Here is a 13959-nt window from a genome sequence, read left to right on the forward strand (position 1 = left end):
GAATGACTGAATAACAAGATATGTCACTTAGGATCTATTTCAAACACTGTTTTTATTAAACAAAATTCACATAAATTGTTCTTCACTGTGTTGTACATAAATGTATCTACGTGAATGAGGGATGTGACAAATATCTCAACCAAATGTCACATGGACAGCACAAGCCAGTGCAAAGAAAATGTGGTATTAAAAATTTGTCCCATCAGGTAATAGATGTAAAGGATACAAAAAGTTTACACCAAACAGAGCCCGCACTGAGTCTCAAGCCAGTTTAAAAGAGCCAAAAACAGACTTCTGAGGCCCAGCACCACTCAGCTACAGACCATAGACTGTAAAAACAACAGTCAGACCAGTAAGTATCTGACAAATATAATGCAATGATGCCATCTAGTGGTATAAATCCATACCCTGACAGGAAAGCTTAGACTGAGTGTTGATGTCCCATTACAGAGAGTATACCACAAACTTAACTTTAAGCATGGTTTTGTTATTCACAGTTTTACAGTAATGGATCCAGCACATGATGCCTCTCATCACAGAGTAACTTCTCCAGAAATACAACCTTATTTCCTCTTCACTCGCTCACATTTTTCTTAAAAACCTGCTTGCAGACTTCCCCTTCACAGTACAGCTCCTGAGGGCAACAGGTCACAGAAACATTTATTAATCATGACGTTAAATAAAATGTTATTAAAAAGTATTTGTGTTATTTAAAATATTAAATCTTCCATATTAATATTATTACCAGATGCAGCTTGTCGTCTTCAATCCAGTGAGCCCAGCCCCGATTCTTCTTCTCCCCAGTCTGCTCACATACCAGTTTATTCCCCTCCCATATCACCAGTGACTGCACAGATCACAGAGGAGGAAAGAGGGTGTAAATCACAACACAGAACAGGTTCAGCTACCCAAATAAAACAACAAACATGTCACATGATCTACAAAACACCTGCAATCATTAATTATGCCTGCAATCACTTTGAATACATAATTCTCTGCCATCCATCGTCCATGTATCCTCACCTTGACATGTCTGCTGTCAAGTCCCTGGGTGAACTCCTCAAACTCCTCACCCACTCTGAAGGCGATGGTGTAGTTTCGGAAGGTGCTGATAGTTTTGATAATGAACTGGTCCCCCTGCTGCTCAATCACCTTCCTCATCCTCAGCTTCACAGCAATCTTTCGCACCATTCGGCTTATACCTGGAACGGTGGAGGAAGTGTTTTTCTTGAGTGTACAGACAGCGAAACTGGGGGACAAACTCAGCCACAGGTTACAAACACACAGTCCCATGCATACCATAAATAGCTGCAACAACACAGCTTAATGTGGAAAACTATTTCACTCCTTGTGCTATATCTGCATGCAATTCACTGCATAATTTAAGTAAGACCAATATAAATGCAGACACCTCAAGAGATCCTCAATAGAGATTTAATATCTGAGAGCACTGTTGGAGTAAAACCTGCTTTAAAGACTTACCCAGTGCAATCATGTAGCCCTCTAAGTTGACACTGCTGATCATGTCCCATGTTCCACAGAGGCTGGCTGGCATTTTGATAACCTTTTCGGTTGTTCCTCCGTCTGAGAGCTGTGTGTGAATAAAATCCGATCATCAATCTGCAGGGCTGACAAGGAGCTCTGACAAAAGGCTGGGAAAATGCAGGTTTTTGAAAGACCTGGAGGTATGAAGGGAGGCGTGCCTTTATCTCATTCGCTGTCCCGAGGACATGCTTGCATCAGTGCCAGGATGTGGAGTAGAAGACATACATGTCAGACTGGTCTCACCGCGCAGTCCACTGAGTAATACACCCTGCAGAATTGTGTGTCGCATGTTATGCACACACATGCACATAAACACAAGGAAAATTTGTTGATCTTAACATTAGAAAGATTGATGATTCTTCTTGTCTGGTATTTTCTTCACATCACAAGAAACAGTAAATATAGTAACTCAATTCTGAAATACTTGATATTCACATTTAAATTGATATGATTTGTCTCTGAGGTTAGTGATATCTGTATCACTCACGTCCTGTCTTTATAAAGATGACCTACATTAAAATGGCACACTTATCTATGCAATGACGAAAATAATACTGACATTTATGGTTATACTCTGGTATGCTGCGTGAAAGGAATTGACGCACCTCCACTTTTGACAGACGATGGAGCTTGTCCAAACACTGAGGGACTTTTTCATCCCCGTGACTTCAACTTAGCAGCAAAACAACAGCTCAAGATGCAATGCAGAAAAACTTGGTTAATGTTGTTTCATACCCAGAATTAAACACGTGAATAAACTCTATCACAGACACCTGACGCCAGAGGTGGGACCAAGTCGACCAAGAGTTTCGAGTTCTAAACAAGTCATAATGCTCTCCTCACCCAATGTAATGCCATTTTAACAAGAGTGATAATATTATTACATTTATAAAAATCCTGAATTCTTTATTTGTTAAAACAAGTCTGTTTGAAGATGTTGCATCACCCACTGTAACTTTTAACCAGCACCTTTAACATACAGCACTTTGTTATTTATTGACTACTGTGTAGTTTTTGTACATGAATGTAATTATCTCTGGATCATTTTAATTATGGTTCTCTCCTACAACTTAATTGGATGCTGCTGGAAACAAAGTGGATCTGGGGAATTAAATGCCGACTTGCTGGGTATGAATAGCGTTAACATTAATTGATTCGGGAAATGAACTGATTCGTGGCACACGTTTTAAACAACACACTTTTTAAACTTCCAGCTCAGGGAAAGGTTATCAAGTATTTCCAAGTCAAAAGGCTCAAGTCCCAGTGAAGTCACAAGTCACTGGTGTTTAAAAGTCAAAGTGGATCTACAAGTCATTTTTGAATTTGTCAAGTCAAAGTCATCAAATATGTAACTTGAGTTCAAGTCATGTGACTCGAGTCCACACATCTGCCTGATGCAGAATTAACTGTTAGAAGATAAACATGACTCTGAGATGTAATAAGAATTAACCACAGTCAGTTAACACTAACTTTGCTTTTAAGATTGAATACCATATTCAGCTAATATAATCTAATACCATCACTCCAACAATAAAAGGCACCAACTCTGATACTAATGTGATCTAATCAGTTACACCTTTATTTAAACAAGCTGCTATCACAAGGAGTCTTTAGTTTGCTACATTTTGTTATTTCAGCTCACATGTTTCTGTCAGTGATGATGACGTGAAAGACAATTGAACCCCCGCTGACAAACAAACAGCATTTTAACCAAACAGAGAAGGTGTCAGTTTGGCACTTCCTGAACTGAGGATGTTTGTCGTTTCTTATCTGTGTGAAAATACCATTGTAACAGCAATGAAAAGATCCCACAGTGGAAAACAAAGATGGTTGTTTATTCTATTTCCAGCCAATACAAATCACACTTTCACTTTCAAACCTGCAGCATTAAATAAACACGTTGAAATTGTATTGCGTGCTTTGCCTACGGAGTGCATGAACAAATCCTACCCTAGGTACAAAATGTGAGGAGTTGAGAGAGAGTCTGCTGAAGCACTGAGGTAAAGCAAGTAAAAAGAGTAACATCAGTTTGTTCTAGTTGTATTTCATGAAACAGCAGACACACTGTATGCTGACTACATCACACACCATTTGTGAATCCTTAGTTAAATAATCACAGATCAGATTTGTTTCTGCAGCAGCAACAACATTTGTATGAACTCCTAGCTGGTTGAACTCTGCTCAGTTATTCTGTTCTTAGCTTTTATACTTTTCCCACACACACAAAAAGTATTTTGAGTGTTATAACTCTAAATCATTTCACTCAGAAATATCTAAAAAACTTGCACACATTGCTAGAAAAGACTGTTCTGTGTAGTAGGCACTGGTGGAAGCTTAAATAAACTGAACTGTGTATAAAATGCTTTAGATCACAGTAAACGCACAGCACTCAGTGTGGACAGCTTTCATCTGTGTTTCTGCAGCAGTAAACTTTCTCAGCTCGAGGAGGCAGCTGTGTATCGCTGAAGGGGAGCTAGAACCACCTCTGCATTTTTCTGCTCGCTCTCGGCGCTGTAGAGGCCGTGCTCTTGTATGTAATAAAGCACGGCATCTGGCAGCAGGTACCTGACGCTCCGACGTCGACGCAGCGACCGGCGCACGTGAGTGGCTGAGATCTCGTTGGTCACCCACTCGTGGACCACGTGGATGTTCTTGCGATGCTTCCACAGTATGTCTGATTGGTTGATGAATTTGTGGGGGTCGTTGCCGCTGCGGGTGATGCAAACCAAACCGTAGTGGCCAACGATCTCAGCGATATCCTCCTGCTTCCACAGGTTGGGGACGCCAAAGGACTCCAGGACATCAGCCCCACACAGCAACATGAGCTGAGGACCATCTGGGCACAAAGAAAGAAAAGAGTGTATCACAATGAGACTGGTTTCTGTCTTAACAAAGTTACTGAGTGCTTTAAAGGGTAAGTTTGGTTTTTTCAACCTGGACCCTTTTTACCATATTTTTGTTTCTAACTGACTAATGGGAACAACAGTTTTTGAAAGTGGTGCAGTATTGAGTGAGAGTGCTGCAGATGGCAGCAGCGAAACAAGCTGCAATGTAAACACTCGGGGCATGCGTGCACCATCACTTTACGTCCACTAAAACTGTTTGTTTTGCCACTGACAGGCTCAGATTGTTATTCCAAGTGTGAGACAAAATTATGACAAGGATTCATACAGAGGAAGATCAAAGAGGAAGATCTTTTTGTTTAACCAGTAACAGCCCTGAAATCATTAGCAAAACCACCAGACCATTTTGATATGTACTAATTTTATCACTGTAAAACACACGTCATTCTAAGTCAACACAAATAAAAATTAAAATCCCAAAAGCTGTCTGGGTTTGTCCTTCCACTGTTCTAAGAATCACCAGCTGTGGAGGTTTGGGGAAAAACATATAACAATCACAAATCCGATTTATTTGCTTCAGAAGAGAACCATCAGAATCATAAACAGCGCCGATTACTGCGAACCGACAAATAAATTATTCATAAATTCACAGGCACTCAAATTTAGTGACCTTGTAGATTTTAAAATAGCATCACTAATGTACAGAGCATACAACAGCATGTTACCAAACTGTATCCAGAGGTTGTTTCAAATAAGAGAATGCCAGTATGAACTGAGAGGGAAGAATATGTTCACAAAAACGAAGAGCAGAACAAATGTAAAATAAAGCTAAATTTGTGGAATGGGTTAGAAACAGAAATTAAAGTATGTAATACACACATTAGATTTAAAAAAAATATTTAAACACAAGATGATTAACAAATATAAAACTGAAGTATGAACACCAAAGGATACATGAAATGTGTTTGGGATATTTGGGTAGACATTAGGCCTATATAATGTCTATATACTTAGTTTAGTCAGTGTCTTATTGCTCTGTATCATTTAAAGGGAGCTGATAAAACTAAGAATGTTAAAAGGGTAGGTGTAATAAGCTACGGCTTCAGCCTACACATTTTTGGTCCCGTTTTGTTTTGTTTTATAATGCTAAAAAGCATTTATCTAATGTTTATGTATTGTCTATCTACCAGTACATTTGTATATTATCAGTTGGAAAATGACCAAAATAAACTAAACTAAACTCTGGTTTGATTAAAATAAACTCTTAATTCACCCATTTAGAAGTGAAACTATACCAGCTCTACACACGCTAAAATTACTGTTTATTTAAATGGAGTCTGGTGGATTTGGCGATAGCAGTTTAGGGCTGTTTCGGGTTTGACAGAAAGGATCTTTCTCTTTAACAAATAGCTCTATCTCTGTAAAACAGCGGTTTCACAGTATCATGGTATTACAGAATTATCATTATTATCTTCATTCATTCATTCATCTTCTAACCGCTTCATCCTCTTGAGGGTCGTGGGGGGGCTGGAGCCTATCCCAGCTGACATCGGGCGAGAGGCAGGGTACACCCTGGACCCTATCGCAGGGCTGACACATAGAGACAAACAACCATTCACGCTCACATTCACACCTATGGACAATTTAGAGTCACCAATTAACCTAGTCCCCAATCTGCATGTCTTTGGACTGTGGGAGGAAGCCGGAGTGCCCGGAGAGAACCCACGCTGACACGGGGAGAACATGCAAACTCCGCACAGAAGGGCTCCCACGCCCGGGATCGAACCGGGCGTGGGAGCTGTGAGGCGAGAGTGCTAACCACCACACCACCGTGCCGCCCCATTATTATCTTACTTAAAACAATTCCTTAATGGAAGTATGTTTGAAAAATCTCGCTTTTGAAAATAACTAAAATAAAGATGACATTCTCTGTTCAGTTGCATTTCTTTTTCAGTATTGTAGATAAGCAAATGTACACAGTATGACAATCGTCAATTATCAAATGACCGTAGACCTTGAAACCGGTTCCCACTGCAACCCTATATATTTCAGTAAAAGCTGATGTAGCCTGTCTAATTTAGTTCAGTTATGATGGAGCTCATTGCACTCTGTTTGCAGGCAATGCTGGTAAACCACTTCAGCTATAATCAAGTGATTTACAGTTCTGCAGCTAATCAGTGCTCTGCAGACTCTTTTAAAAAATAATGTAATCAAGTGTCAATAACAGTATGATTTAGGACAGTGTGCACTCCTCCTGCTCATGTATATAACCCTGTGCAGTGCAGCTACATGGCAGATTCACATGGTTTAAACTTGTCACTAATGTGAGGAATGCTGTCAGTAGTGTCTGCGTCACTAATGCACTGAGGCTCATCTCTTGCTGTCTCACACCTGTCTTTATGGTGGTGTGACTGGGTGTCACCCATCACACACCAATTGTCCCTTGTTTTATAGGTTAAAGTGAATACAATACACCATGCATACAGTGCAGGCAGGCTCAGACCCGTCTGAAATCAGGGATTAGAAAAGGGAGGAGCTGAAAAGAACAATACTTAAGTTACATAATCGTACATGGCATACCTCTCCTTTTGTGATGAGATGAACCCTCAGTAAAATTCTCCTCTATGCGTCTCTTTTTTGCGTACTTGACCGTGTCCACATCATCGTTGTTCTGCTCTGCTGCAAGCAGCTCATCATAATGATGCCTAGGTGGATACAGACAAGATAAATATAGCATCAAAAGATGAAGGTAGAGGTACATGCACTGCGTACAGTGTTAGCCAGTATTGGTCATACTGGCAATACAACAGTCAGTTTACAGCCGACACACTTCTGCTCAATATGGAGCAGGCTTTTGGGAAATCAAACAGGTGTTGTGATTATGCTTTGCACCTAATATTTATCTTATTCACCACCTAAAATAGAGTTCTCTTCGTGCAAACTACATTTATTATCAAAATTCTACTTTTCTTTACAACTTCCTATTTGTTTCCTGTAAAATGCCTTGTGAAACTGCAGTTTAGATACTTTTCAGATTTTTTTTTTACCATCATCAAACAACGAAACTTTATAAAACATCAAATGATGAAAATATAACCTCAGAGATTATTTTGTTGTTTACAAAATTCCACAGGTAATAGCTGTTCTCCTCAGTAGTCTACAGAATTAAATGTAGTATTGATGAAACATTTGAATCCACAGTTATGAGCACTTCATCATGAACATTTAAAAATCAGCTGTGTGTCTTTGTTAGTGATACTTTCAGTCTGTTCTTCTGACTTCAATATTTTATTTTGACTTCATCCAAGCTTTAATTTCTAGTTTGGTAAACAAACTTCTGGGCAGTATTCAGTGATTCTTATAATAATCATAGTGCATCAAGTTAGAACCTGTGTGATGAAATGCAACTGAAAGCACCAAAAGTACGTTTCTAAATGTATTTATGCAATTAACAAACTTTTCAAGAACTGGAAATTGCCCAGTTTTTTTGCAACATAGTTCCTTTTTTCAACAACTTTAGATCCATCTTGCCACACTGGGACAAAAAAAACTGTCAGCTGTAATTATGTCACATATCAGGTCTGAAGTTTAATAGAAAACATTAACCTTTAAATACATGAGTGATGATGGATTTAAAGTGATTCATATATGGAGTGAAATGAAACACTGTGAGACACTGAACAGCTGCAGGGTTTTTATGCACTATGTGTATGAACAGCACAGATGACATGACTAAAGAACGTCTAGAACGTCTAGAGAATTCAGCTAACATCACTAAGACACCACTTACTGCCACCATACATCACTTACACAAATCCTAAACTGTTAAAGGGGCTGCTTGTAAGTGACTTGTTAAACAGTCATTACTACCTACTGTGGTTATGTTAGAACTTAATGAATGGGTGAGTTGAGGTACATTCACTATACAGCAACAAGGACACACGGATTTCCTTACACCTATAATAAAAACTTGTCTGCAATGAACAGGACATTACTATCAACTTACCGAATGACTTTAGCTGTCTCCACCCAATCTGGCTGCATACTCTCCCAGGAATCTACTGTGATCCAGTCTGAGTTTTCTGTGGACAATCTGGCCATCTCCAGGCGGTGGCAGGCCTCGATCAAACCCTTCTTCTTGTAGCCATCACCCACTGGAGAGATGATGCCTTTCACCACCCTGTACTGACCTTAGACATTAAAGAAGTGGTGTTAACAGATGGTTCATAGTAATGGCACAGCTGATACAGGACACTGTTAATTTGTTTTATCCACACATTAAAAGTTGAAAGTTGGAAAGGGGCATTTATGTATTCTGCACCCTCAGCATGAAATATGCTGTTGTTTTTAAATCTAGAATAAAAGAACTAGAGGTAGACTCCTAAAAATGTAAATGTTTTATTTACCTGGTTACGAAACTAACTCTTTTGAGATGTGAGTTCCTTTTGCTTTACCTTATTTTTGTCTCTTTTGTATTATTTGTTCTTTGTATCAAACCAGTAAATAAAGGTAAAACACGTGACTCTAAATTCATATGATGAATTCAAAGACTCATTCCTTGTTTTACGCTCTTACTAACAGACAGATTTAACAGATTATCTTGCTTCCTGTTGAATCTAGCAGTGGTGAAACACAGTATAACTCGACTCAAGTGCAGTGCTTGTCTACAATTTTGAGGTTCTTTGGTATTTCCATTTTCTCCTATTTAACATATTTATTCAACTATGTTTCAGAGGGATATAAGGTACTTGTTACAACACTACATTTGTTTGTCAGCTGTATTTACTAGTTACTTTACATATATGCAAAAACAAGGCTGTAAAAGTTAATAAAATTACCAAGAAACAGCACATAAGTGTGTGAAATGAGCTCAACCATGACCAGCTACAATATCAGAAATTCTTACACATGTATGCATCGATAATAATAATAATCTGATAATGTAGTATATACTGTATGTTGCTGTAACTCTGACAGCAGACATTCTGCTTAAGAAAGCGTTATTTCATTTCATACCTAATATGAGACTAGATTTTGTCTTAGATTTTGGATATTATATTATCACAAATGCTGTCTTTTCCTATTTTAAAGGCTGCACTACAGTAAAGTGATGAAACTTACCAGACTGTTCTACCTGTTGTATTATTTGTCTTTACCCACTTTTTCATTTTTTCCACATTACTGATGGCCATTTATCAAAAATCTCATTGTGTAAATATTTTCTAAATGTACAAATAGTCAACCCTACAATATTGTCACAATATTGATATCAAGATATTTGCTCAAAAATACTTTCATATTGGATTTTCTCCATATCACCCAACTCTATTTTTACTTGAGTAAAAATATATGACTGCAGGACATGATGTAATGGATATATTGGGGTAGATCTACTTATTGCATGAAGTAAATGATCTGACTACTTTCAGATTTCTACATGGTCTCTATTTCTCATCTCACTCCACCTGTGTCCTCCAGATGATCTCGAGCCAGTTCAAACATCCTCAGGTGCATGTTGGTGATGGGGTTGAAGGACCCGCAGGCCAGCAGGACCACTTTGGTTAAATTGTGATCATCCATGCCTCATATTGGGGCTGTGTTGACACTACAACAACAAAGAAAACAAAGATTATATTTAGCTAGGCTAGCTGACAAATATCCCTCTGGCTCTCTGACATCTGAGAGGAAGCTCTGTACCCGGTATAACAGACTGACTGACAATGTGACAGGAGTTACACACGTTCAATGAAAACTATATTGTGCTTTAGCTAGCATAATTTACCGTTAGCTAGCCTAATATAAACTGTAGCTAACGTTAGCTTTATCTGCAACCAGGCAACACTAGTATGCCCGTTGCCATCATGATAAACGTACAGGATTCTAAAGCAAACAAAACATTAAGTCAACACTGAGTTTAGACGTTTCCTGACAGGTTAAAATAAGTAAACAAGCGTTGTGCTACCAGCAGCGGCAGTCGGCGGCTCTGTGGGGCTAATGTGTCACCTGTTCCCTGTTTGGACGTTATATTAAAATCCAGACATCTGATTGGACAGAATGGACCAGGAAGTAGAGAGCCGCACCCACTCTCCCAGGGTGCATTCACAATCACAAAGCCACAAGCTACAAGCGCCTCGACGAATATTTTGTAACCCTTCTTAAAAGTACTAATTTCCCGAGGAATTCCTGTTCAATGATTTAGTTAATTTTATTGCACATTCATCAAGCTGGTGCAGATATCAAATTCACCGCAGGACTGATTTACAACTGTTGACAAAGCGAGTCCCGGTGAGGTGTTTTCTGTTAGCATGCTAGCTAGCTATTTAGCTAACTAAACAACTTGAAGTGTTAAGAGTAGTGTTAGTCTGGGCTTCCAGCGAATATATGTGTCCGCGGTTTATCAATATAATTGACATCTAGTTACATGTTGAACAGTCCTGTTGTAACGTTAGCTCCAAAAACGGCTTATTGATGAAGTCTAAATAGCATGCTAAGTCGACTTTAAGTTGTTTATGCCACAGTAAGGTGATACTGCCAAGTAGATGTCATATTTGTTGACTGTTTTATTCTGCTTTGCGCTCTCCAAAGGTTGGAAATAAGATTTTAATGAAGGATGGCTTCTCGCGGGAAATCAGAAACTGGAAAATTGAGGCAAAACATGGAAGAGCAACTTGACAGACTGATGCAGCAGCTTCAGGATCTGGAGGAATGCAGGTGCATTATAGAGATACTCATTAAATAATTCAGTTACACTAAAGGCTCTTTACTGAGCTGCCACATTATAGTTAGAACTGGCAGGTAATGAAATAGTCTAAGCCAGAAAGTGCTTCTACATATCATAGCATCCTTTCTTTGTTTACTCCAGAGAAGAGCTGGATGAGGAAGAGTATGAGGAGACAAAGAAGGAAACCTTGGAGCAGCTGAGTGAATTCAACGACTCCCTGAAGAAGATCATGACAGGAGACATGACACTTGTGGATGAACTCAGTGGAATGCAGCTAGTATGGACCCAGATGACAATTTTGCAGCTCACAATAGTCTTTTCATTGTACTAAATCCTGATCTGTTTCTCCCAACCCCCCCCCTTAGGAGAAATGAGGAGCAACACAATAAATCAGCAGGAGTTATTTTGCTGTGCTCATAGGCTTCTCAGACGTTTCTTAACTCTCATGACAAATAAAATACAGAGTTGAGCCTTGGGTTTGATCACTGAGACAAATGTCTGGAATTGTGCATGACCATTTTTAAGACAGTCACATTTCTCTTGAATCTTGCTGTTATCTCAAGAGGTGATTATTTTGGACAAATAAAGGTAACCGCAGTGAGAGAGGCAAAAAGAGCATTTCATTATCTCAAACTAGGATCAGACTGAGCTAGGAGGAGGGCTATTTCTCAGACAATGTTATACTGCGCTCAGTCTAGGAGAAATAAGCTGGACAAAGAGGAGATCCTATTTTGATATTCCCTTTTCTTTGGGGACAATCAATGGATAATGTGCAAGTACTGTGTATTAAGGGTGACTTTAATACCATATGGACATTAAACTAATCTAGTTCAAAAAGTGATTTGTGAAATGTGACAATTCGTCCGATGTTTCTGTCTCCATCAGGCAATCCAGGCTGCCATCAGCCAAGCTTTCAAAACCCCAGAGGTGATCCGACTCTTTGCCAAGAAGCAGCCAGGCCAGCTGAGAACCAGACTAGCAGAGGTTTGTAGTGCAGTGCCAATGATATGATCCTGTTGTTTGCTGAATGCACCGTTGTATATGTTTAATCCAACTGCTCAATCACTCCTTTGTGTTTATCTGTGTATTGCTCAACTCGTGTGTGATTTTCTGCGCAGATGGACCGAGATGTCATGGTGGGGAAACTGTCGCGGGATGTGTACATGCAGCAGAAACTGGAAATCCTCACGGCCTTGAGAAAACTTGGAGAGAAGGTGAGGAACGCTCACAGCGGAGATGTGATGTTTTTCCATGGGTTCATGGCTGATTCAGAGGCTTGTGCTCATGAGTCCACACAACTTATTTTAGTCGCTGTCACTAGGCTGACGGAGCAGTTGCTACAACAGGCCTAAATCTAATTTCAGAATGAGTTGTAACATTTAAACTTAATTGTCTGGTCAAAGCTTGAATTAACTGTGCGTTGTTTTTGTTTGTGGACAGCTCACTCCGGAGGATGAGACTTTTCTTGTTGAAAATGCCACAGCTACTCTGAGCCAGTTTGAAAAAGTGACGGCAAACTTAGGTGAGAATAAACACAGGATTTCAGTATATGCAAGATACTGGATAAACATTCATATTTACCTGGTTTTTCTTCTTTTTCAGGCTCAGAAGACAAAATTCTGGCTTTAGCTAGCTCTGGTGTGAAACCTAAGACATAATAATTCTACAAAATGTTAATTTTAACTCTGTCTTACCAAGAGAGAAATGTGCCAATTGATTTTGTAAATAACCAGTGCACTTCTAGGCGTTGATATAGATGCTAACACTTTTTAACAGTATTGTTTTATAACCCTCAACTTTTGTAAATGTCTTTTATGTGTCCAGATGTGTGTAAAGTTGTATTATAGGTACGAGCATGTGATTTGTTGAATATAAAGACGTGTACCTGAATGTAAATGATCGTCCAGGCAGTTCAAGAGAAATACTCTGATGTGATTTGTGCTGTATTTCTTGTTGGGTTGCAGCTGTCCTAAAACTGAAAATTCAACAGTGTTGTTGTTTTTAAAATTGTTGATTTCCTGTATGAGTGCTGCAAATATTCAAGATGTCATTTTATTTGAATCAAAGTGTGTTTACAGAAGTGTGGAGATTTGGAAGTGACTAAAATACACTACAAAGACAGAACCATGAGTCAGTCTGTTTGTATGCAGTGTACACACATTATACAGTATGCAGCAGGATGTCAGTTAAAACAAATATGACCTGTCAGTGCGGGTTTTCAATGCAATCAAACTATACATTGATACTGATATTTTGAACATTTAAAAAAAAAAAAGATGAACATACAAACGCACACAGAAAGAAAGTAATATTTACAATTAATGCAATTGTTAATATAGTTACTACAGTTACTTTGATTCACACATTTGAAAAGGAGTGGGAGGAAGTGTAAACGTATTAAATCCCACCCCATCTCCATAATTTGTTGAGTGAAATGAAACAGACAGCCTCCTTATATAGATAAACCTATACCTTAAACCATTATTATTGCCATTTAACCCTATAAAACCTGAGCAATTTGGCTTGGCATCTTTCAAAAACATGGGGAGAAGGCAATGAGCACCAAAATTACCCCCCAAAAATGAGCAAGAAACTGGTAAAAAAAAGAAAGAAAATTAAACACTAAAGAAATTTAAAAAAAAAAAAAAGTTTTAATTAATTAAAAACAAGAAAATTAGTAAAACAAACAAACAAACAAACAAAAAACCGAAGGACGGAGAAAAAAGTTAAGAACAAACAAATAAACAAATGACCTGGGAAAAGAGCTAATAATTCTGTAAAATTATTTTAAATAAATAATAATAATGAAAATGAATATAGTTCTTCTCTAGCTTTTTTCCATAGCTTTTT

At 38.6% G+C, this 13959-nt stretch overlaps 3 protein-coding genes across 4 annotated transcripts; 1 reads left to right on the forward strand and 2 right to left on the reverse strand.

Moving 5' to 3' along the window:
• Window positions 1–151: 151 nt before the first annotated feature.
• Window positions 152–2131, reverse strand: rbp7a (retinol binding protein 7a, cellular). 2 transcript variants are annotated; one of them, XM_049581087.1, is made up of 5 exons: window positions 1680–2131; window positions 1483–1591; window positions 1024–1202; window positions 746–847; window positions 152–634 (listed from the first exon to the last, which is right to left on the reverse strand). In XM_049581087.1, exons 2-5 carry the CDS (start codon window positions 1553–1555, stop codon window positions 575–577), a joined length of 414 nt encoding a protein of 137 aa, XP_049437044.1. In that variant the 5' UTR covers window positions 1556–1591; window positions 1680–2131; the 3' UTR covers window positions 152–574. The 2 variants fall into 2 exon arrangements, with proteins under 2 accessions (XP_049437044.1, XP_049437043.1); XM_049581086.1 differs by lacking the exon at window positions 1680–2131 and having other exon boundaries at window positions 1483–1634.
• A 1228-nt stretch (window positions 2132–3359) lies between these two features.
• On the reverse strand, window positions 3360–10408 carry nmnat1 (nicotinamide nucleotide adenylyltransferase 1). The gene is made up of 5 exons (XM_049581085.1): window positions 10351–10408; window positions 9854–9993; window positions 8395–8578; window positions 6969–7093; window positions 3360–4381 (listed from the first exon to the last, which is right to left on the reverse strand). The coding sequence occupies exons 2-5, from the start codon at window positions 9966–9968 to the stop codon at window positions 3981–3983; spliced, it is 825 nt and encodes a 274-aa protein (XP_049437042.1). The 5' UTR covers window positions 9969–9993; window positions 10351–10408; the 3' UTR covers window positions 3360–3980.
• A 52-nt stretch (window positions 10409–10460) lies between these two features.
• Window positions 10461–13233, forward strand: lzic (leucine zipper and CTNNBIP1 domain containing). Its single transcript, XM_049581089.1, has 7 exons — window positions 10461–10673; window positions 10974–11099; window positions 11251–11386; window positions 11995–12093; window positions 12228–12323; window positions 12550–12631; window positions 12712–13233. The coding sequence occupies exons 2-7, from the start codon at window positions 10999–11001 to the stop codon at window positions 12765–12767; spliced, it is 570 nt and encodes a 189-aa protein (XP_049437046.1). The 5' UTR covers window positions 10461–10673; window positions 10974–10998; the 3' UTR covers window positions 12768–13233.
• The last annotated feature ends 726 nt before the right edge of the window (window positions 13234–13959 follow it).

This window comes from Epinephelus fuscoguttatus, linkage group LG7 (genome assembly GCF_011397635.1).
Source record: "Epinephelus fuscoguttatus linkage group LG7, E.fuscoguttatus.final_Chr_v1".
Lineage (NCBI taxonomy): Eukaryota > Metazoa > Chordata > Actinopteri > Perciformes > Serranidae > Epinephelus > Epinephelus fuscoguttatus.

Bases quoted from the DNA above. Each gene is read 5' to 3' on its own strand.
- rbp7a (XM_049581087.1), bottom strand. From the start codon at position 1,555: ATGCCAGCCAGCCTCTGTGGAACATGGGACATGATCAGCAGTGTCAAC. The intron at 1,203-1,482 runs GTAAGTCTTTAA...CCACCGTTCCAG, and splicing joins GGGCTACATGATTGCACTGG to GTATAAGCCGAATGGTGCGA. The intron at 848-1,023 runs GTGAGGATACAT...TGATCTGTGCAG, and splicing joins TTGACAGCAGACATGTCAAG to TCACTGGTGATATGGGAGGG.
- lzic (XM_049581089.1), top strand. From the start codon at position 10,999: ATGGCTTCTCGCGGGAAATCAGAAACTGGAAAATTGAGGCAAAACATG. The intron at 11,387-11,994 runs GTATGGACCCAG...TGTCTCCATCAG, and splicing joins AACTCAGTGGAATGCAGCTA to GCAATCCAGGCTGCCATCAG. The intron at 12,632-12,711 runs GTGAGAATAAAC...CTTCTTTTTCAG, and splicing joins AAAAGTGACGGCAAACTTAG to GCTCAGAAGACAAAATTCTG.
- nmnat1 (XM_049581085.1), bottom strand. From the start codon at position 9,968: ATGGATGATCACAATTTAACCAAAGTGGTCCTGCTGGCCTGCGGGTCC. The intron at 8,579-9,853 runs GTGGAGTGAGAT...TTAATGTCTAAG, and splicing joins AGATCATCTGGAGGACACAG to GTCAGTACAGGGTGGTGAAA. The intron at 4,382-6,968 runs GTATGCCATGTA...CTTTGTGCCCAG, and splicing joins ATCTCATCACAAAAGGAGAG to ATGGTCCTCAGCTCATGTTG.